Here is a 22,723-nt window from a genome sequence, read left to right as displayed (position 1 = left end):
GCGTTCCAAGCGTACTGGGCAGTCAGAAACGGAAGTAAAAAGAAAATGGGACACTTTTATAACATGTCGACGAGAGGCACCCAGTTTAATCAATGCGAAAATTCAGAGAAAGAATGAAGAATGGATCAGTCATGTAATCAAGAAAAATAGAAACCCAGCCAAGAAGTTTTGGGAGCACTTGAACTCACTCGGTCAAACGACGCAAGCTAAACAGAGGTTCATACACTGGTATCAGGGAGATCAATTAGCTGGAGATGATGCGATACGACATATAGGAGCGGTTATGGAGGAGAAATTTTGGGAACGGGTACATGTGGAAGATAGGAGAACCGAAGGAAGTAGCAGTCCAGCTTGTGACATCGCGGATTTTGGACAAAGAGAATGGAAAAAAGACGGAACGAAGAGTCCCTAGTGGCACGTCGAGAAGCACATTTGGTATCCCAATCAAGCTGGTAAAGAATTTGGGTCCGAAATCTAAGGCAAAACTACGGGATGTGGTGAACGCTATGATAACAAAAATAAATATTCCAGATGAATGTAGGCTTAGTGGGATAAGTATGATATATAAGAAAAAGGGAGATAAGTCTGATATTAGGAATTATCGTCCCATAACCGTGACACCAGTTATTTAAAGGTTGGTAATGCAGATTATAAAGAACATACTGGAGGAATGGGTAGATTGCGAGGCCATGCTGGGCGAGTTAAAGAGCGGGTTTCGGAAACAAAGAAGGTTGGATGACAACATATTTTCTCTAACACAGTGTATAGAAATAGCGCGAAATAAAACAGACAGTTCTGGCTGGCATTTCTGGATATCAAGGGTGCCTATGACAATGTGAACCGAAGGAATCTTCGGACATAGTAGAGAGCTTAAACCTAGATAAAGGACTAACAGCAATATTAAGGAACATTTACAAGGATAATAAGGTGATTATAACATGGGAAGGAAAGGCAACGGGGAAAATAGAGATAAGACGAGGCCTTAGGCAGGGGTGCCCGTTATCGCCTTTGCTGTTTATGTTGTATCTGAGAGGATTGGAGGATAGACTAGAGAAGAGAGGGGCTTGGATTCGATCTTTCGTACAGTAAGCAAGGCCAAAAAAGTCAGCAATCCTTACCGGGATTGATGTATGCGGATGATATCGTACTAATGGCTAACAACACGATAGATTTGCAGGAATAAATGAGCATCTGTGGTAGGGAATGAGAGGAATTAGTTTTAGAATTCAGTAGTGAAAAATCAGTAGTTACGATTTTTAACAATGTCGAAGCTGAGAGGCTGAAGATACAGAATATTACAGCTAAGAGAGCTAGTAAATACAAGTATCTAGGAGTATGGATATGTGATGGTGCAGAATATCTCAGTGAGCATGAAAAGGATATTATAGGTAAGGGCAACCGAAACGCACGTGTAATGAAAAATAGAGCACTTCGGAATTACAACAGGTATGAGGCGGTGAGAGAGATTTAGGTGCCTGGCTTGACTTTTGAAAACGCAGTGCTATGCATGAAATCCGAAGTGAACGCGAGACTAGAAATAAAAGAGCGCGGAATAGGTAGGCTGGCTTTGGGGGCACATTGCAAAATGCCAAACCATGGAGTACAAGGAGACATGGGATGGGCATCATTTGAGGGCAGGGAAGCTGTGAGCAAGATAGAATTTGAGGATCGGTTGAGGCAAATGGATGGGGAACAGTGGGCACGAAAGGCTTTTATCTATTTATACATTAGGAGTATAGACACAAAGTGGAGACAGCACACTAGGAAATTGAGAGGAAAGTTTCTAGGCTATAGTGGAGTTACGGAAGACCAGGTCTCAGTTAAGAAGAAAGTTAAGGCCACAGAAAGAGATCGGTGGCTCGAGGGAATGCAGACAAAGAAGGCTCTGGAAAGCTATAGATTAAACAAAATAGTTATTGTCAAAGAAAGCATTGATGACAATTGTAGGGGAAGCTCATTATTGTTTGAGGCAAGGACAGGTGTTTTTCGAACCAGAACATACAGAGCGAAGCACCAAGAAATGAATACGGTGTGCGCTGCTTGTGGACGGGAGGACGATACCGCTGAGCACTCGATACTCTACTGTAAAGGGCTTCACTGTACGCCTACCGAAGATAACGTAGATTTAATAAAGTCATTGGGTTTTAGAGACATCGAAGGAAAAGTGGATTTCAAGACAGTAGAGTTTACCAAGAAAAGATTAAGTGAATGGTGGCAGAAAGCGAGAGAAAACTAGGTATTTTCTTATTAGCTAATGGCAAGGGGGCTTTATAGCCACACTTTTCTTTCAGTGCGGAGTGTATATAGTCTTTACATTTAAATATTCTAAGCTTAATTGGTAAAACAAAATGGCTAGGTGGCGTAAGCTACCGCCCGATCCAAAGGGCTCAGCCGGATTCATCCATCCATTCATCGCCTATTCCTGGTTACCGTCCAGCAGCGGCTTCGAGTTTGCTGTTTCAAGAGCGGCTTCTGGTCTCGCGGATTGGTTTACCATTCCTCCGTGATGTGTGGTTGACGAAGAAATGGTGACCCGAGGAATAGAAAAGGCAATGCGTAAAGTTCGCGAAGTAGCAGGGTATCGGTTGTCTCCGTTTAACATCGCAGTGCTGACGACGAGAAGACTGAGTAACTGCTTTTGAAACGCAAGACTTTTTTACCTGCGGGGGGAAGCTGGCTTCGGAAATAAACACAGTTCGCGGAAAGCTCGTGTTACACTTTTATTTGCTGCTCCTCTCGTCCCGTACAAGAGACGTAGCGTCCTCGTTAAGCCTTATTGAGCTCGATTTGCTAGATTCGGGGCCGCCAGTTCCTCCATGCAGGCGAAGGAGGAACTTTGCTTCCCTGCTTTAGGGACGAATGTTTTTCCTTTTCTAGAAGAACTTAGGTTACAAGACCGTTCCTTCTTTTAGGGAGGACTATCGATATTGTAGAAGCGTAGAAATCTGGGCGAGTTGGTGATGCATCGGAATGAAAAAACAGCGCAATCAAAATGACGGACCAATAGAAGAGCATACACACAAACAAGGCGCTGCCCCTTTTAGAAGAAAGGAACTGTTGAAGCGAAGAAGTCTGGGCTTCTACAGTTCCTTGTCTGTGTGTATACTCTTCTAGTGGTCCGTCGTTTTGTTTGCGCTGTTTTTAGGGCGCAGCTCTTAGGGGCCCGTCGCCGTCGGCGTCGGCGTAACCAAGGTCACCCCAAGGTCACGCGGCCCCCCAAGGTCATCCCAAAATCACGTGACCCCCAGGTCACGTGACACCCAAAGTCACGTGACCACCCCCCAAGGTCACGTGACCCCCCGCCGAGGTCACGTAACCTCGCCGATGACGTCATCGTCATTGATGACGTCACCGGCATCCGCATTGTCATCATCACTGATGACGTCAACAGTGACGTCACTGATGACGTCACCGGCATCCGTATCGTCATCATCACGGATGACGTCATCAGTGACGTCACTGATGACCTCACCGGCACCCGCATCGTCATCGTCATCATCGCTGATGACGTCATCGAAGTCCGGATCGTCCTCGTCACTGATGACGTCATCAGTGACGTCACTGATGACATCATCGGCATCGTCACGTGACCCCCAAGGTCACGTGACCCCCCCTACAGGTCACTTCACCCCCCCCCCCCCCCCTCAGTACCCTTCCCTCCTTCTCAAGAGCTGCGCTCTAATTCGGTGTTACAGGGCTTTCACTTTTTTTTATTCTGAGACTATCGGTACCCTTTTTTCTAAGAGTATTTCCTTGCCGCTAATTATGTGCCCAAAGAAGGAGAGTTCTTGCACGGCAAAAGCACACTCATCGTTGTGTTTCAACCCAGCCCTGTCGATGCAGTCCAGTACCTGCTTCAAGCTCTCATCATGTTCTTCAGGGATGCTGCGAAACACAACAACGTCGTCGATGCAGCAAAATGAATTTTTCCAGCTTTTCAAGATCGTAACCATCACCTTTTGAAACGCAGAAGGCGCAGAAACAAGTTCAAAACAGACTCGCTTGAATCTGTACAGGCCTTCCTTCGTGATAAAAGCTGCCATGTCTTTGCTTTCTAGGCTGAGAAGCACTTGGTGGTATGCGGCTGCCAAATCCACCTTCTAAAAGTATTTTGCACCGTAATGTTTGTGCAACAGCTTCTCGGTGTGTAACAGAGGAACTTTGTCTACCACCACTGCCTCGTTTGACTGTCAAAAGTCGACGCATAGTCTTATGTTCCCATCTTACTTTTTCACATCGACAATGGGGGACACCCTTTCGGAGCTATTTACTTTTTCGACGACGTCTTCACGTTCAAGACGCTTGAATTCTTCTCAGACTTGCTCCCTCACAGCAAATGGCAGTCGGCGTAACTTTGAAGCAACAGTTTTAACGCCTTCACCTACTTTTACTTTGTCAACAAAGTTTTGGCGAGGCCCAATTCGCCGTCCAAATAACGTGAGACCCGGCAGCACAAGTCAGACGAGAGTCCTTCTGCTACTTGCGTAGTATGAACGCAGTGCAGGGGCGTATCGTTGATATGCAGACACTAGGCGATGACAGCATCTATTCCCAAGATGCCCGAACCTTCATGAACCACGTAGAAGAGTATGTCAGCACGGCGGTCCCGGAACAAAACAGGATCAACGAAGTAAACCTTGACGGCGACCGTGCATCACGTGATCAATCGGTTCGCGGCCCGGTCCGTCGTGTGGATACACCTTAAGGTGTATCCACACGACGGACCGGGCCGCGGACCGATTGATCACGTGATGCGCGGCCCGCGGGCCGCCCGGCTGCCATGAGCATCCACACGGCGGACCAAAAGAGCAGACGACAGAGCGAACGGGCCGGTCTAACCCTCGACCTCACAGCTCCGCCAAACGCATGCAGCGAGCTGCTTTGAGGCTATTTGTAAGGAGCCAAGATGGAGGTTGAACGAAAGAGACGTTTGGCCGCGGTGGCCCTGGCGTTGACTATTGAGGACGAGGAGGACTTAAATGAATCGAAAAGGGCATGCATCTATTGTCCCTTACAGCGGGGAATTGCTCCACGAGCGCGATGCAGTAAACAGCTGCATCGTCGTAACATGCCGCCATCGTCGCACAACAAAAGGTTCGTCTTTTTCGTCCTCAAAAGTTGGCGCCAAAGGACACGATTTTGGATTTGGATTCCAATCCAAACAACAAAAGTCAGCTTATTGCCAGACTTAGCACTTCAATTATACTAAAAACGCCGCGGTCCGCCGCCAAGGTCCGGGCGAGAAAAGTCGCTTGGCATTTCTCACAAGCGCGGGCCGCGGACCGCCGGCGGACCTCAAAAACCGGTGACGTAAGATCACGTGATGCGCGGCCCGCGGACCAAAACAGCAATTTGGTCCGTCGTGTGGATACACCTGCGCGGACCAAAACAGCAATTTGGTCCGTCGTGTGGATACACCTGGTCGGTGTATCCACACGACGGACCAAATTGCTGTTTTGGTCCGCGGGCCGCGCATCACGTGATCCTACGTCACCGCTTTTCGAGGTCCGCCGGCGGTCCGCGGCCCGCGCTTGTGAGAAATGCCAAGCGCTTTTGTCGCCCGGACCTTGGCGGCGGACCGCGGCGTTTTTAGTATAATTGAAGTGCTAAGTCTGGCAACAAGCTGACTTTTGTTGTCTGAATTGGAATCCAAATCCAAAGTCGTGTTCTTTTGGCGCCAACTGTTGAAGACGAAAAAGACGAACCTTTTGTTGTGCGACGATGGCGGCATGTTACGACGATGCAACTGTTTACTTCATCGCGCTCGTGGAGCAAATCTCCGCTGTGTGGGACAATAGATGCATGCCCTTTTCGATTCAGCTAAGTCCTCCTCGTCCTCAATAGTCAACGCCAGGGCCACCGCGGTTAAATGTCTCTTTCGTTCAACCTCCATCTTGGCTCCTTACAAATAGCCTCAAAGCAGCTCGCTGCATGCTTTTGGCGGAGCCGTGAGGTCGAGGGTTAGACCGGCCCGTTCCCTCTGTCGTCTGCTCTTTTGGTCCCCCGTGTGGATGCTCATTGTAGCCGGGCGGCCCGCGGGCCGCGCATCACGTGATCAATCGGTCCGCGGCCCGGTCCGTCGTGTGGATACACCTTAAGCGCGGACCGCGGACCGCCGTTGTTTGGATTGGAATCCAAATCCAAAATCGTGTCCTTTGGCGCCAACTGTTGAAGACGAAGAAGACGAACGTTTTGTTGTGCACGATGGCGACATGGTGCGACGATGCAACTTTTTACTTCATCGCGCTCGTAGAGCAATTCGCCGCTCTGTGGGACAATAGATGCATGCCATTTTCGATTCACTTAAGTCCTCCTCGTTTGGCCACCGCGACCAAACGAAAGAGACGTTTGACCACCGCGGCCAAACGTCTCTTTCGTTCAACCTCCATCTTGGCTCCTTACAAATAGCCTCAAAGCAGGTCGCTGCCTGCGTTTGGCGGCGCTCTGAGGTCGAGGGTTAGACCGGCCCGTTCACTCTGTCGTCTGCTCTTTTGGTCCGCCGTGTGGATGCCCATTGCAGCCGGGTGGCCCGCGGGCCGCGCATCACGTGATCAATCGGTCCGCGACCCTGTCCGTCGTGTGGATACACCTTAAAGGAGCGATGCAACAATTTTTGTACTTTGCGCAAATACCGCTTGAAACGGATCCCTAACGTTAATGACCTATGAAACACGCGTTCGTTTTTCACCCCATGCAATAGTAGTCCCAGAAAAAAATTAAAGAAAAACGAGCAGCGTTCACCCCCTCAACTCGCAGCCAGAACAAGTGGCCACGTGATCTGGAGCCGATTATATGCCGCCAGTGTTGATCATAGCCACGCGCTGGGGTCGGCAAAGCGCAGGACACGCGCTGAGTTCCAGACATTGTTATGGCTCGGCTGTTGTCGTCGTTGCAGCGATTGGACACGGGTCACAACCCGATTGCTTCTCGAGCTAGCAATTGTCACGAGCCCAAGTCGAGTGCCCACGCAATGCTCGGGTCCAATCTATGAACCGCATTCAAATACCGTCACTTGGGTGTACTGCGATCCCCGAGTTACGTCATCAAATTTTGCAAAAGAGAGATTGAATGAAAATGATCGCTTTTGTCCTTGAAATTACAGCGCAACAAAGGAGTTTCTTGGCCAATGGCGTTGCGTGTGAGTGTCTTTGAGTCAAAGTTGTGCCAGTAAGCTCGTGTAGAGAGAAAAACATTCCGATTGAATAACGTTGCACAGCTCCTTTAAGGTGCAACCCCACCCTTGGTTAGTGTGATTCTGAACCAACAGATGGCGGTGGGATCTCCTTCCAGACCTGTACATCAATGTGGGAAATCGTGTGTGGTGGCGCTTCGATACAGTGGGTATTTTTCTATATCCTGAATTTGACATCCCTGGTCCCTTGCTTGTTTTTCTCTGCACGAGCTTTCTTTGGAACGCGCACGGCTGCGCCAGTTCTCGTGCAAGGGGGCCAGTTGCCTACGCTCCGAGCTCACGTCTCCAGCAAATGTGGGCAGAACAAAACACGAAAATCATCCAGAGCCAAATGACGAGACACATGCACAACAAAACCACCGACGCATTGAAAAATATAAAATTGCCTGTCCATGGCGGACAGGCAATTTTATATTTTATATTTCGGAAATTTTGGAGGCCAATTACACATATTTCAATGTGATCATATTTATATTGTCATGAATGTAGGTGACGAGAGGATGAACAGTGAGCTAAAAAATAAAGGTTTAATCGGCAAACTTCTGCGAAACAAAAAAAAAATTAAATAAAGAGCCTCGCGGCCGCTAGTTCGGCGGAGCAGCGTAACAGAGAGCGAGAGCGAGACTGACTCGACAAGGTTGCGGGCAGCTGCTTATCAACGGCGCGTCACTATCTCGAAAGTTCGGCAAATAAGGTTCGAGCGTCGAGCGCTCGTGGCAGGGATGAACTGGCACTTTCGAGAACAAGAAAGCAGGGTGAAAGTTATGTCTGGTGCAAGAATGAACGCGAATCTTCTAGAAGTCCGTGACCGAGCGTTGCTTTCTCGGCTCTGCGGACGGCAATATGACAGGCCGGCCCTTTTTCGTGCTTGAGTTTGGCTCGTTGTGGATTTCCAGGAAAACGTGATGACGTGATAGGCTGGGGTATCCAAAATTCGAGTTTGAGGAACTAGCTACCTAAAAAATCAAAACAAATGAACTATTGTTTGTGCGGTCAGGTGTCTCATTTAGGTAGCTGGGTGCCTATTTTGACCAAAAACCACGAGACTGGAAAATGCAAAATACAAAATACGCTCAGGTTTAGATGTTGAGTTTGGTAAACCCAAAGTAGGACCGGTGCGGGAGTCATAATAAAAAATGTCGAGGTTAAAAATTAACTCACAGCAATAAATGATAAGAATTAATTTTAATACGAATCCAGTGATAAATGCAATGACTGGCCAGGAAAAGATCCTGCGTCTGTGGATAGCTTTTGCACATAGTTTAAGCAATGTACAGGGTGCCACAAAAAGAAATTGCAGGTTTTTTTTTACACACAAACAAAGTAGACATCGCCGAACGCTCATTCTCCACCCAAAGGTAGCGCTAGAGATCACAACCAGATGCCAAAGTTTCAGCCCGATCCGATACATTCTTCAAAAGTTTTAAGCGATTTTGTGAAACGTTCAATGGGAAAATGGCGGCCGACGGAGTTTTCGAATACATGGGGCTTTATGGGCATCAGAAACCGAAAATGGGCAAAAATGGGCTCCATTTTCCCATTGAAAGTTTCATAAAATCACTTAAAGGTGTCCGTTCAGGATAAAACTTTGGCATCTGGTTGTGACCTAGCACTACCTTTGGGCGGAGAATGAGTTTAGGCAATGCGTAGTTTAAGTTGCGATAAAAAATGAAAAAAAAAACGTTTACATTTTTTTCTGATATCCTGTACCAGTCTTAATTTGGTGATTTATGCGCGCAAGTAGTGGTGTGCATAAATGAAAAAGATGCAAACGGGTAGAGTTTGACGTTGTATAAAACATACTGTAAGCACGCACATGGTACGCATATTAAGAATGAAACAGTCCTACATTTTACACTAGCGTTGAGCGCATCGAAAGTGAAGGGTGCAGCAAAAGCTAAAGCTTGTATGCATATACTGCTCAAGCCGTTATGTATGAATCTCATAGTACTGTATTACCCTCAGATTTGTTGTAAGTTATTTCCTGATTGATTACAGCAAAAAGAAGGAAACATTCTTACTCTGGGTTGATGGAAAAACTACACCTGCTGACAGCTACCAATCATCTCGGCGCCGATTATGAGTATTAACTGCATGCCAATGGTCGCGGGCTTAGAACGAGCTTTTCCCACGTGATTTCACACAATCACAATTGTTCTTGTCAAACAACAATGTTTACTCAGGCAAGCGGTCATATGTGACGCTTAAAATATTTTGTATTGATTGTGGCACACGTGGGAAGTTGCATAGGCTTTTTTTACAATCCGCAAAATATAATGCTCCTGTGTTACCTTGGTCTCTAATGCACGTAGCACACAAAAGAGCACGGAATGAATCGCAGTGGGAAACGAAAACAATAATGATAAACAAGTGTGTTTAATCACGTGAAAACTGAGGGCATTGCACATATGCAGAAGGCAATCTTTGTTTCACTAAATACATTAAAAGTAAAGTATTTGGTTTTATCGCGCGAGCGAAGCGGAACTTAAGTGTGAGCATACTGCCCTGAACTACACTTCCAGGGAACAAGCGCACCATCAAAAGCATTGAGCTCGCTTTTATGGCTTTTGGTGCGCTCGAACCTTCGTAAACACAATTATATTCAATTCTATTATTTCAATTATTTTTATTAAGTGTGCCTATGTGTGTTTTCTATTTTTGTCTTTTGCGTTTACGTGCCATTTTCTTAGTTATATTTTTTTAGAAGACCGACAACTATAGTCTGTTTGATCATAAGTAAGAGCCGCATAATCAAAGATACAAAAAAAAAAGAAAAAAGGGACGCGAACACGCTAACCCACAATAGAAATGCAATGTAACGGCGTATTCAAAATTAGTCGTTAGTTTTTTAGAGAGCAGCAGTTGCGTAGGGCGACATTGTTACCCGCTGAACATTATAAAATTGTAGTACAACTGTTAGCTCGGGGTCGTTAAAGTGCATTACGCAGTATGTGTGGTACACGCTGGCACGACGCTAGGATGCAGATGAGCTACTGAACCCAGGGTCCCTGCTAAAGCGCCATGATAGAGGCGTTTATTACAAATACCGCTAACCATTGTTGTGCAAACGCGCAAGACACGTGCCACGAGCGGCTGCTTCGACGCCATTTGCTTTCAAGGGCCAGTCAGCTGATTTCAAGCTGATTTCAAGACCGGACTTTCGGGGATAAATCAGGTTTATTCCGATTTTCATAATTTTCATGCAAAAATTGGCTAATATCGGGTTTTACACGAAAGCGAAGAACCCAATTATATGTTCTCTGCTCCGCACGGCGCAGCACTCCGCCTCACCGCCACGCCATCCGTGCCTCCGGTTCTCTTGCAGAAGCGAAAGTTGCCTCCCGCAGGCCTTGGATCCGACATGGCCGCTCTGGGAGCACCATTGCGATACTTTGCTCCGCAAGCAGAGCACATGCAGTTACTCTAAAGGCCTGTTCAAGGCCTGTTCACACATGAAGCGGAGCGCTACAAGCATAGCGCTGCCCTCGCGCTAAGGGCGTGCTGACGGGAGCGTTCACCACTTTTGTAACGCACCGTCAAAACTGTTGCAAGAGGCAAACGATAAGTAGCTGACGACATGTGAGCAGCGCTACATCCCCCATCCGATCCCTCGCGGGCTTCCAAGATGGGAACGAGTGGCCCTGCACAGACTGCAAACTCGCACTATGCTAACTCTCATTTGGCTTGCCGAATTCCACAGGACAACAGGGACCTGACCCAAGATGTCCCCACTGCGGTGTCCCCGCGACTTGTGACCACCTTGTATGGTTCTGTCCAGAGACGTCAAACGAACGGGCGGCGGCGACCAACAACCTGCCACCTTCCCTTCTGTTGTGTTCTGCTATTTCTCTTTCACTTCTTCTATTGATTGTCCTACATATCTCACTTTAAGGAACCTATCTTCTTTCTTCTCTTTTTTCTATGTCATATAAAATCAGTTCATCACAAGGCACCGGACGAGATGGTCGTTCTTTCATAGCGGTACGCTTGCTGCTGAATTCTACATTATGGCGACGAGGATCTACGTGAGTTCTGCGCTGGACTGGGCCTCGGCGAGAAAATGCTGGGAATGCTAATCGCCAAATGGGCAATTTTTTGCGTGTCCCGGCAAAACCTACCCCACACTCTAAAAAAAAGGGAGTAGTACTTCCTCCCTTAAAGGGCCCATGAAACGAATTTTGGGTTGGGATCAATGATTTTAAATTGGGACTTTACTAATCGCATATCGTTTAGTTGGCCAAAAGAAAGAGGCTAGAAAGTCAAAAGCCAGCTTTTCGGTACGAACATTTGAAAATATAGCGGATTATTTTGTACCTTCTTGCCTTCGAAAGCTCTCCGCCTTTTCATTATGATACATCCGCGGTTCCAAAAATGCGTCACCGGCGCCAAACTGACGTCAGCAGAGCCCAGCTCACGGATTGGACACGAGAACTGCGTCACTCCGACGTATGCGCTCGTCAACAATCAATCCGTCGACGAATATTTGGATTCGCGTTCGTGGCCAATGAGTGCCCTGACGGAACTTATTGTCACTGGGGAATGACAAGTTCCATGGTGTGCATAAAAAGCACGCTGGAAGCTAGGAGTCATCGCACCGGTGCCGAAGGAATGTCACGACCACGTGATTTCACAATTCGCATTTGAGTTGAGGATTAAAACTATGGAGGAAGAAGTAGGAAAATCGTTTCATGACCCCTTTAAAGGAGGAACTAGCGTGTATCATATATTGCTGTACAAAGGGAGGGAATTTCCTCCTACAAAACGGGGGGAAATTTCCTCCCATAAGAAGAGAGGAAGGTTGCCACCTATTTTCGCTCGGAGAGAAAACGTTCCTCCCCTAAGAAGGGAGGAAAATTGCCATCTTTTTTTCGCCCAATAGAGGAAACTTTCTACCCTCGTGTAATTCATGTGACTTCCACCAGATGGCGCTCAAAACAGAAAAAAATACAAAAATGTTGGTGAAGGGCCAATTTGTTTTCCAATGCTCCACACTCTTGAACGCTACAAGGTAAATACGCATACAACACTGAACCCACAAAATACACGAAACACAAGCAGAAGACCCCACAACATTACAGCGCACCCACACCGGAGCCGCACCCCTCTCTACGTACGCTAAGTTCGCACCCTCTCGATATATGGCAGTCTTATTTTTTAATCCGACTTGGCCGGTGACTGCTATCATTTGTCGCATAAATACAGAGAGACGGAGCAAATATTGTTCGTACTTGATGCATTATTTCAATTGTCTCTGGGAATAGCCCCCATCTCTTAATTCAACATGCTGAAGAAAGGAAATGTAGATAATTAGGTTAATTAACTAAAATTTATTTATTATCTTTTTTTTAGTAAGTTTGAAGAATCATATTGGCAATGCAGTGTTGAAATGCAGAAAACTGGTGCTGAAATTTGCCACCAAGCTATTGCCTGATTGGAGTTTTCAGTGCCAGTGTAATCTATTTTAAGTTTTGGCGGGGGAATAATTAATTTTGATTGTTGCACAAGTATTTCAACGAATTTTTCAGTCAAAAAATATTACTGGTTTTAACAAGACTCGTTGCAACAGCAGAGAACATATCTTAGGTAATGCTTTGTCATCCGTATTAGAGAATTATAATATTGTTTTAATTTTCTAACCTGGAGCGTTTTTCCTATAAAAAATAAGTGCGGGGAGCGATAAGGACCCACGGACCATGACTTTGGTATCAAAGCAGAGAAATAAAATGAAACTGCCTTTGGTGATATAATGCAACCGCTTGAAAAAATCACATTGCCCAAGTCAGAAAGTTAAACAGCCGTGTTGAAAGTTTTAGTAGATCGTTCAGTCACTTCCGCAACTCTATAAGCCATCCGTTACGGGTGTGGCCTCCGCTATACATACCGTAGTGGAGCCGTGTTTTCGTGTTTCAAAGGACGTTTGACCCGTTGCAGAATATAGCGTTACGAGAGCTAACGCAATGCAACTATTTCGGACACTAAAGCTAAAATAAAAGTTTGTACATCTATTGTTAGTGGTCTTCTATTCATGTCGCTATCTAAATAGAACATTAATTTATTATCGAGTAAGCTTATGTTCATCCTTGCTTTTTTTTAAAAGTACGTCCAGTACATTTGCGACGAGTAGACTTGAGATCCACGTTGTTGACGCCGGGTCGGCTTGGTTGTGTACTACAGCCGGCCCGCGCTCGTTTCGCGACACGAGAGAAACAATGCCCGATAAGGGACTAAGTTGGCCGCATAAAAGAAAACAAAAGTGCGAAGGAATTATCCGTCCACTTTACATTTACTTTTTTTTTTTTTTTTGCGAGTGCGTTATTTGATATGTAGCACACAGTAGCAGGAGATGCCGCACAAACTAAAGGAGCGACGGTGAACCGTCCGCTGTGGTGAATCCGTTCCTCCAAGACCGCGGATCCGGCCTACCTCCCCCCCTCGCCCCGCAACCAGAAGGGAATGTCTGTACTACCCTTTCTTCCAAGTGTACTCTTCCCGAATGAATACTCGACCTTGTTTCCCGGATCCGTTGCTTTGTTCCTTCGCCGAATCGTCATTTCAGTGTCATTTTTGTGCGGGGCTAGGGCTTTGAAAAAACGCGTGTTACCGCAAGCCGGTTGTGGTCCCGATGTCCACGGACTTCAGCGTGTGTCGGACGCAGTCGCTCGCTGCAACGCAGTGCTCGTTCCTATCGACTGGATATGTTGTTCTGTTTTACACAGAACTGAAATAAACGCTGCACGGATTACCTTTCGCTGTATAGTACTTACGCTTTATTTCAAGAGTATATGTTTCTCGCGGAGGTGACGGGGCTAGGAACGTATAGACGTGTCGACTCGAACAGACCAGTGATCTTAGCAACTACGTGATCAAGCAAAAAAAAAAAAAAATTCCACGATTATGACGACTATTTCTTATGCGCTCTACTTGTTACTAAAGTTAAAGCAAATAGGCAGGCGAGCTGGTTAAGAATAGATACACATAGTTTCGTGTCTGTCCGTCCTTTTTTTGTTCCCTCGCTCCAGGGTCACTATGTCTACTTGTCATGTAGCAATAAGTAACGCGACGAAAGCGGTCGTACTTGTCACGCCAGTGATGAGTCGCCACCTGTACTTATCGCTGCTGCAAGGTTTCATCCACAATGAATAAGCGCGATCTCGAAGCGGGCACATACTCGCCAGACACACGCCGCGCTACGCGCCACGCTTTTTTTTTTTTTTTTTTGTTAAACTAGTGTACCTCCGCTATCCCCCGCAGCTCTGCTTTTTCTCTCCTAGCACCGCGCATGGGCAATAGTGGGATTGCTCTAGGTGACAATAACCAAGCCCTCAAGTTGCGTCACCGCCATTGAACACGTTTGCGCCGGCAGCGGCCGCTGCCGGCGCGAACATGGGGGAGGAATTTTCGTCCCTTTTTCAAGCGCCACCAGGTTGCGCTGCATCTAAATCGGTGAAACGGAGGAACGGGTGCAATTTCCTCCCTTCCGTAGGCGACAGGGAGGAACATCGCTTTTTCCTCCATTTATCCTCCCTTTTTTTTAGAGTGCAGAACCGATCCAGCAACAAGATGGCGACTACATCGAACGGCATCACCGAGTGCTGAAAAGCCATCTTGGACTAGTCATGGCCTCGGGCGGCAAGTTACCCCCAGAGTTCTTGGTCAAGCTGGGACCTCCGCCCATTCCATGGGAGCGATGGATCAAGATGTTCGAGCGTTATTTGCTGGCAAGTGGCGCTCAAGAGTTTGGTGCAGAACGCCGTCGGGCAGTGCTGCTCAATTGTCTCGGAGAAGCAGGCCAGCAGATTTACGACGCTCTACCAACGCCTGAGCCTGCTGTTGAGGCAGCGCTAGCACCGCTGGCAGCAGCAGGCGGCGAACAAGTTGTGAAAGCTCCCCTTGATGTCTACAAGAAAACAGTCAAGTTACTGGAGGCTGAATTTACGCAGCCAGCCAATGTGACACTTCAGGAGCTCCAGTTTCATCTACGAAGACAAAAAGAAGGCGAGTCCCTTCGCGATTTTCTGTCGGCTCTGCGGATGTTAGCCGCCAACGCTAATTTTGGAAGCCGTACTCAAGACTGTATCCGGAAACAGTTAATGATTGGAGTGGCTTTAACTGAAATTCAGGAACGGATGGTCCTCGACGCATCTCTCCTGTTCGACGTTGTTATGCATACCGTCATGAGCCTCGAAAGATCACGTCGAGAGGTTCGAGAGTGGGCAAGCGTTGCTGCACCGAGTGAACAGACCTGTCAAGTGACGCATTCATCAGACAGCGACGTCCGAGCTTCGAGACAACCCAGGGAGAGACAGTCCGGACGACGTCAAGGACATGCTTCCAGAACGCCATTCAAGCAGCCTACCCATCAACATAGTTCTTCACAACAGATATGCTATGAGACATCGCCGCCACCTCCACGGAGGTCATCATCCCAAGGGGTTGCGAGACAACGTCCTGCCTTGAGAGACGCGTGTGCGACCTGCGGGGGAAGCGGCCGAGATCCGTTCTCCAGTCATCAGCAACCACGACCTAGACACTCGTCGGACCACCGTCAGGACCCCGCGGCACAGCCAATTTGCTCAAGGCCAGGCTCGCAAGGGCGACAGCATTCAAGGCGACATGACAATTTTCGCCACACACGTACTTGTGCCAACTGCGGAAATGGTCCTCATCGATGCCAGAGCTACGACGCCTGCCCCGCAAGAAACCTCTATTGCTACAACTGTGGTCGCAGGGGTCAGCTTGGCCGCGTATGCAGAAGTACACGACGGGACTACCAGCGATCGCGATACAAGCAAATGGAGCAGGTGCTCTCAGATTATGATGACTACGACGACGACGATGTTGATGATTCTGAGATCGTATGCCATATAACAGAATCACCAACGAAAAAAGTCTACATTAGCGCCAAAGTCTTTGGAACGCCGATACAGTTCCTGCTCGACACCGGGTCATCCGTCTCAATAATGGACAAAGCCACGTTCATGCAATGGTTTGCGCGAGATGCACTCGTCATATCACCACCGGTGACGCTACTGAATTATTCGCGTCAGCCCATTAAAATCCTGGGAGCCTTCAAGGCAATGGTGATATTCAAGCAGCGTCACGCGCAAGTGCTATTCTACAAAGCAGACCAAGGCACATCATTGTTAGGCATGGACGCCGTTGTGGCGCTGGACATCAAAATGAGCGGAGCAACGCGGACTTGTTTTTATACTGCGACCAGTGACACCGGTGAGGCCTCTACATGTGAGGCAGAACAACGGTCAACGTCGTCACAATCACCTACATTGACAACCAAGTCAGTGCCATCAAATTCAGCCGCGACCTCTCAGCTGCACGACTGGTCAGCTGCACTGGAGGAAGAGTGGACTGAACGGCTTCTGACACCAGCAAAGTCAAGTCTGACTCTACCTACTGCCTTAGCGAAGCCTGTGTCTTCTCTTCCTAGACTTCCATCATCTCTGACACACTTCAATCATCTTTTCACCCCAGGACTAGGCCGAGTCAAGGGAGTCACCTGTAAGATAAAGGTCCGTTCCTCTGTCACTCCCGTTAAAGGGCTACTCCACCGATTTTTTCATTGTCTCCGATTTGCTTGAAATTTCGCTAAACTAACCAACAAACATCGCGAAAATAGTATCCCAAATATTAGGTCAAAATATTGTTTTTTCGCGAAGTTATTGAATTTACAGTTTTGGCCCTCACCGTGTTTTTCAAGCTCGAAGTCTCTACTGGCAACAGTGAAAAAGTGACGTCAGTGGAAGGCAGGGGTTCACTCTTTGGACTGTAGATTTTGTTTTAAACTGATTCGAAGCAGTTTCATGGTGTCAAATGAATGCTTGGGAAGCTCGCTGCAGTACCCGCGCTCCAGCACGGAGCAAATGATCGGCATATTCTATTTTTTGGCTGCTTGCTCGACTGGCAAGCCTGCCTGCCACTAACGTCACGGCCCTGAAAAGCGCGCGTATATTTGAATGTTGGTTTTTGCATCATTTTCATTTGCCGATTTCGCAATAACTATTATGAATTTCGCGATTCTGAATAGCATACCGGAAAGAGTAAAGGCCGGGGAGTCAGAAAATATAGTTAGTTGAGGTAGCTCAAAAAATCGGTGGAGTACCCCTTTAAACATCGTATGAGACGTATTCCTCAAGCTGTTCGCAAACAAGTTTCTGACTAGATTAAACGTCTTGAGGAGGCTGGAGTAATCGAACGCATTAATGCCTCCGAATGGGTGTCACCGATAGTAGTCGTCCAGAAGAAAGACGGCAGTATTCGCATGTGTGTTGACCTTCGTGAAGCGAACAAAGCGGCCGTAATCGACAGCTACCCGCTTCCACACATTGAAGAGTTGCTGAACGCCTTACATGGAGCGCAGCGTTTTTCCAAATTAGATCTCGCTGCCGCATACCATCAAGTCCCATTGCACCCCGACAGTCGGGATTTGACAGCGTTTATTACGCATGAAAGACTGTTTCGCTTTAAGCGAGTGTGTTTTGGATTAGCCTCAGCGCCAGCCACATTTCAGCAGATGATGGCGAAGGTATTACAGGGCTGCAAAGGGGTGCTTTTCTACCTCGATGATGTGGTTGTCTAAGGTAAGAACCAGCAGGAGCACCTGGAACGCCTGCAAGAAGTGCTCGTGCGCATATCTGAGGCTGGTATGAAACTCAACAACAAATGCGTGTTTGACGTAGGAGAAATTTCTTCCTTGGGGCACAAAGTTAGTGCTGCGGGGATTTCGCCCCTACAAAACAAAGTCGACGCTATTCGTGCGGCACCCATCCCCACAGACCTAAAGCAGCTGCGGTCATTCCTAGGAATGGTTGAATATTATTCCCGCTTTGTACCACGCCTGGCTTCTGAAGTGGAACCGCTGCGAAAGTACTTGAGGAAGGACACCCCGTTCATCTGGGACCAGGCAGCAGATCGAAGTTTCAATCGGGTGAAAACGCTGCTGTCCTCTGCACAAACGCTAAAGATGTTTGACTCAGAGCTGCCTATCGTCGGAGCTACGGGTGCTTCAGCTTATGGAATTGGAGCAGTGTTGCAGCAGCTTCACGGACAAGACATTCACCCAATTGCTTTCGCGTCACGAACACTGACTGCCACAGAAAGGAAGTACTCTTCAGGTGAACGAGAGGCGCTTGCGTGTCTGTGGGCCTGTGAAAAATGGCACACATATCTCTGGGGCCGCCAATTCACTCTGCGCACAGACCATCAAGCTCTCGTCGCTCTTCTGGCCACAAGAGGAACCGGACATTGCCCACTCCGTATCACTCGGTGGTCGACCCGGTTGCTCAAGTACAACTTTCAAGTACAGTACCAGCGTGGCGCAGAGAATCAAGTAGCGGACGCTCTCTCCAGACTTCCGGTAGCGGAAGATGAGAGAGGGACAGCATTTGACGAGGAGATTGTGTCTTTTACCGCTCTGAACGATGAATGCATATCAAAAGCTCAACTCCAACAGGAAACGGCGGATGACCCCCAGCTGACTGTAGTGATGTCTTATGTCATGTCGGAATGGCCTCCATCTAGGGCGTTGTCTTCCGACGAAGCCATCTTCCACGCCACTAAAGAGGCAGTCTCTGTGCACGACGATCTTCTGCTGCGCGGTGAACAGTTCGTCGTTCCTACTAGTATGAGAAACGCTCTCATCGGCCGAGCACACGAGGGACACCCTCGCATCGTCAGGACGCGGACTCGCCTTCGCGAACTATATTGGTGGCCCCGCATGAATGCGGAGGTGAAAATGGCAGTCCAAGCCTGCGGTGTTTGTAGCTCGGCTGACAAGAGTGCAAAGACATCGCCAACACCCTTGCAACCCGTGCCCTTGCCAGAGCGACCATGGTCAAATCTCGGCATCGACATCGTTGGCCCATTTGAAGCTTCACCACCAGCGTATCGGTACTGCATCACGCTCGTGGATTATTTTTCAAAGTGGCCTGAACTCCATTCTTGCTCCAACGTCACGACAAGCACGGTGACCGGTTTCCTGAGGCTCGTCTTTTCTCGGGAAGGATACCCCGACACCATTGTGTCTGACAATGGACCTCAATTTTCTTCTGCAGAATTCGAGAGCTTCCTGGCTAAGCGAGGTATTACCCATCACCTGGTTTCCGTGTATTATCCACAGGCGAACGGGCAAGTAGAACGATTTAATCGTACCTTCAAGTCGTTCTTACAGTGTGCTGCACTGGAAAAGTGTCCATTTCACTCTGCCGTTCTGGATTACTTGTGCGTGTATCGTTGTACGCCGCACGCAACGACAGAACTGTCTCCTGCGGTTCTGCTACATGGACGCAAGCCACGCAACCGGCTTCACATCATCGGCCTTTCTCCATCGCAGTTCTTGAAGAACCCATTTGAGGAGCTGCAGCGTCTGCGGTTCCGAGTGCAGCGGAGACAAGAGCACAGCGAGCGCTACACAGAGAGACGGCGAGCTGCCAAAGTTCCGACATTTGAGGTCGGCGGATGGGTGCGCGTCAGGAAGCCAGGAAAGGTAAAGAAGGGAGATCAAGCTTTTGGTCCGGTAGTGAAAATAGTGGAGCGTGTCGGCCGACGGACCTTCAAGCTTCATGACGGTCGCATCTGGGACGCCTCCAAGCTTACGGCGGCAACGGCTCCACCTGGCGCAGATACCGTTGAGAAGTCGTCGCAAGCAACGACACAGCCTTTTGAGCACCTGCCTACACAGAGAATTCTCAAAGAGACCTCTAGAAGGAAGCGTCCTCATCATGAGTGGCGGCCAAACACAGCAGGCTACTCAGTGGCAACGGCAGCAGCTAAGGCCACATACGCCTCCGCCTTTTCCACCTCCACGGGGACAAGATGAGGATGGAAACGAAGCATGCCCAGATAGACCAACCGGTCTTTTTGAATCTCGACAGGGTACCGTGACGGTACCACCAAGTTCACACCAAAGAGTGAGGTTTCCACCGGAAATTCCCGTTCCCTCAGTGAATGCTACTATTCCTCCAGTGTCAGTTTCCGTTCCCCCAGTGGAAGAGCTTCGGCGATCGACCCGACCTCGCCGACCACCTGTGTGGTTTAGAGATGTGAGTCTCTGACCCGCGGTGACAGACGTGACAGTTGTCTATATTTGTGTTTGGGGGGAAGAGAAGTTTACATATTTCTTTAACGCTTATTATCCGAAGTGAAATTATTTGCAAGAATTCTGTAAATAACTTGCCATAGTTTTGTAAATAACTTGCTGGAATTTTGTAAAAATACTTTCTGACAGTGTAATTTGAGATATTGTGTACAGGAGTATGAGTGTTCAGTGCGAATGCTTTAAAAATAGCCTAGGCCAAGTGTGTGATAATGAATGCTTAACTTGAATTTCTTTTGAATTATGATTTTGTGCATCTTTGTTGTGTATGTATAATATCTATGACTGGCTTTGTTATGTGCATCTTGTATATGGTCTTCTCTCCAAAAGGGGAGGGGGGAAAATGTTGTGTTCTGCTATTTCTCTTTCACTTCTTCTATTGATTGTCCTACATATCTCACTTTAAGGAACCTATCTTCTTTCTTCTCTTTTTTCTATGTCATATAATATCAGTTCATCACAAGGCACTGGACGAGATGGTCGTTCTTTCATAGCGGTACGCTTGCTGCTGAATTCTACACCTTCGATCGAGGACCCTATGGGAATGGACCCACCCGAGGTCCTCAGAGTCCGCAGATAGAACAGCTGTCTTTTCATCCATCATCTACTACCTCCGGTCCTCCGGGATCGGACGGTACATCTGATCCATCGTCATCGCTAGCTCCTTTTTCCCCTTCCTTCACGCCACACGAGGCCCACAAGCCAGAGGCGTGGTCTTCCAAATAAATGTTTCAATCAATCAATCAATCAGCGCTTTGCTGCATGTCAGAACCGGCCTTCACACGTGAGCGGAGCGCTACACATAGCGCTGACCTTGCGCTAAGCGCGTGGTGACGTGAGCATTCACTAGCATTGTATCATACCGTCAAAACTCTTGCTCATGGCAGACGATAAGTAGCTGACAACACGTGAGCAGTGCTACATTAGCGCTTCGCTGCATGTGAGAACCGGCCGCCTAGAGCCGTGCATTGGGAGAGTTTGGCCATACATTGGTTTGAATAGGCCAGCATCTCAGGGCCAACCACAGGCCTCAAAACAGCGCCTAGCGGTGATCATGAGCTCTAAATATGCGATTCGACTAATTAAAGCCGTTTTAGCGTTTCTCGAGTAGAAAGATATACCTCTTGGTGACTGAAAACTTGATACATGTGAGGTTTTCGTCACGTTCGTATCCAACGGTAGAATAAACGAACGTGCGCTTTAAACCAGGGCTGACTTTTTAGAAACAGCGTCTGAGCTGAGACTAGGGGAAAGAAATCACTGCCAAAGCCAGCGAACGAACTGAGCGGGACTCAAGCGCCGTCTGAAGACACTCGTGCGCCTCAGCCTTTGCACAGTTTTCTTTCAGCCAGTCTCAGCTGAGACGCTGTTCTAGCAAGCCGGCCCAGAGCCAACTGTCACCGAGACGCCGAGATTGAACGCTTCTATTTCACGCTTTAAATGTCGTTTCCAATTTTGTGACGTCGCGGTCTGCTGATTGGTCGACACTGTGCCGCGATTTTAGTTTACGCCGTAACCGCGGGGGGGGGGGGGGGGGGGGGGGGGGGGTATTCGGCGCTTTTTACTTCGCCCATTGGCCAAACTCTCCCAATATACGGCTCCGAGGCGGCCATACTTGTGGCGCCACCTCTTATGATGGACAAAAACTAACAAATACAACACACACATATAAAGTTTAACTGAGATATGTGCTATGAATTCAAGGCCGTTGAAATCCTCGGTAATATTACGGTTCTACATTATGGTCGACGAAATTTTAAGTTATTGCGAAGATTGAATGTTCATCAAACCAATGCACCAGTTATATCGGGCCCAGGAATACACAAAATACATCCCTAAGGTTCTAATTAGCACCCCATAATATTGTATTATTTTGGTCTATATTCCTTCCGGGAATTATAACAATGTCTGCAGTCTAGCTGAACTCAATTTTTATAACGTTTTACAGAGAGCCGAATGCCCCAAAAATATTCAGGATGATTTTATGACAGGAGGCAATCACTCTAGGTACTAATTATCAAGGCTATAAAGACTTACGACACATTCGTTTCCAGTCACAGCAGTTTCATGTTGTCCCTCCGGGCAAGATTTTGTACAATTTACGTACAGGAAACCATTATCCTAGAAATGTAATAATTCGTATTATTTCTAAGAAGGTAACTCTAAAAAACAGGGAAATTTCATACTTTTAACTCAACGGTAAAATATATAAAAACAAACTCTTGCACCAGGCAACGATATTTAGTGTTCATTAAATTTAAAGTTGATTTTCAACATCTAACCAAAATACTCGTAGCTTTCGTCGTGGTTCAATGTCGCTTGTCGTCCTCACCTTCGGCATTCGTTGTGATCTTCACACGGACACTGAGCAGGAGTTCGCAAAGGTTTGCCGTGACACATTTGTTTATGTATGCTCATCACTT

The 22,723-nt window shown here is 47.6% G+C and overlaps 1 protein-coding gene across 1 annotated transcript in view; it reads right to left on the bottom strand.

Moving 5' to 3' along the window:
* Positions 1–22,723, bottom strand: part of LOC120848698 — a 92,151-nt gene that overhangs the window by 37,054 nt on the left and 32,374 nt on the right. Inside the window, exon 3 of the mRNA XM_040220713.1 lies at positions 22,334–22,421. Within this exon, the coding sequence (XP_040076647.1) occupies positions 22,334–22,421 (88 nt within the window). The remainder of the gene's footprint in view (positions 1–22,333; positions 22,422–22,723) is intronic.

This window comes from Ixodes scapularis, unplaced genomic scaffold (genome assembly GCF_016920785.2).
Source record: "Ixodes scapularis isolate PalLabHiFi unplaced genomic scaffold, ASM1692078v2 PGA_scaffold1__304_contigs__length_218370807, whole genome shotgun sequence".
In the NCBI taxonomy this organism is placed as follows: Eukaryota; Metazoa; Arthropoda; class Arachnida; order Ixodida; family Ixodidae; genus Ixodes; species Ixodes scapularis.
Note: the sequence above shows the minus strand (reverse complement) of the source record. Positions and strands in the feature narration are given on the sequence as shown.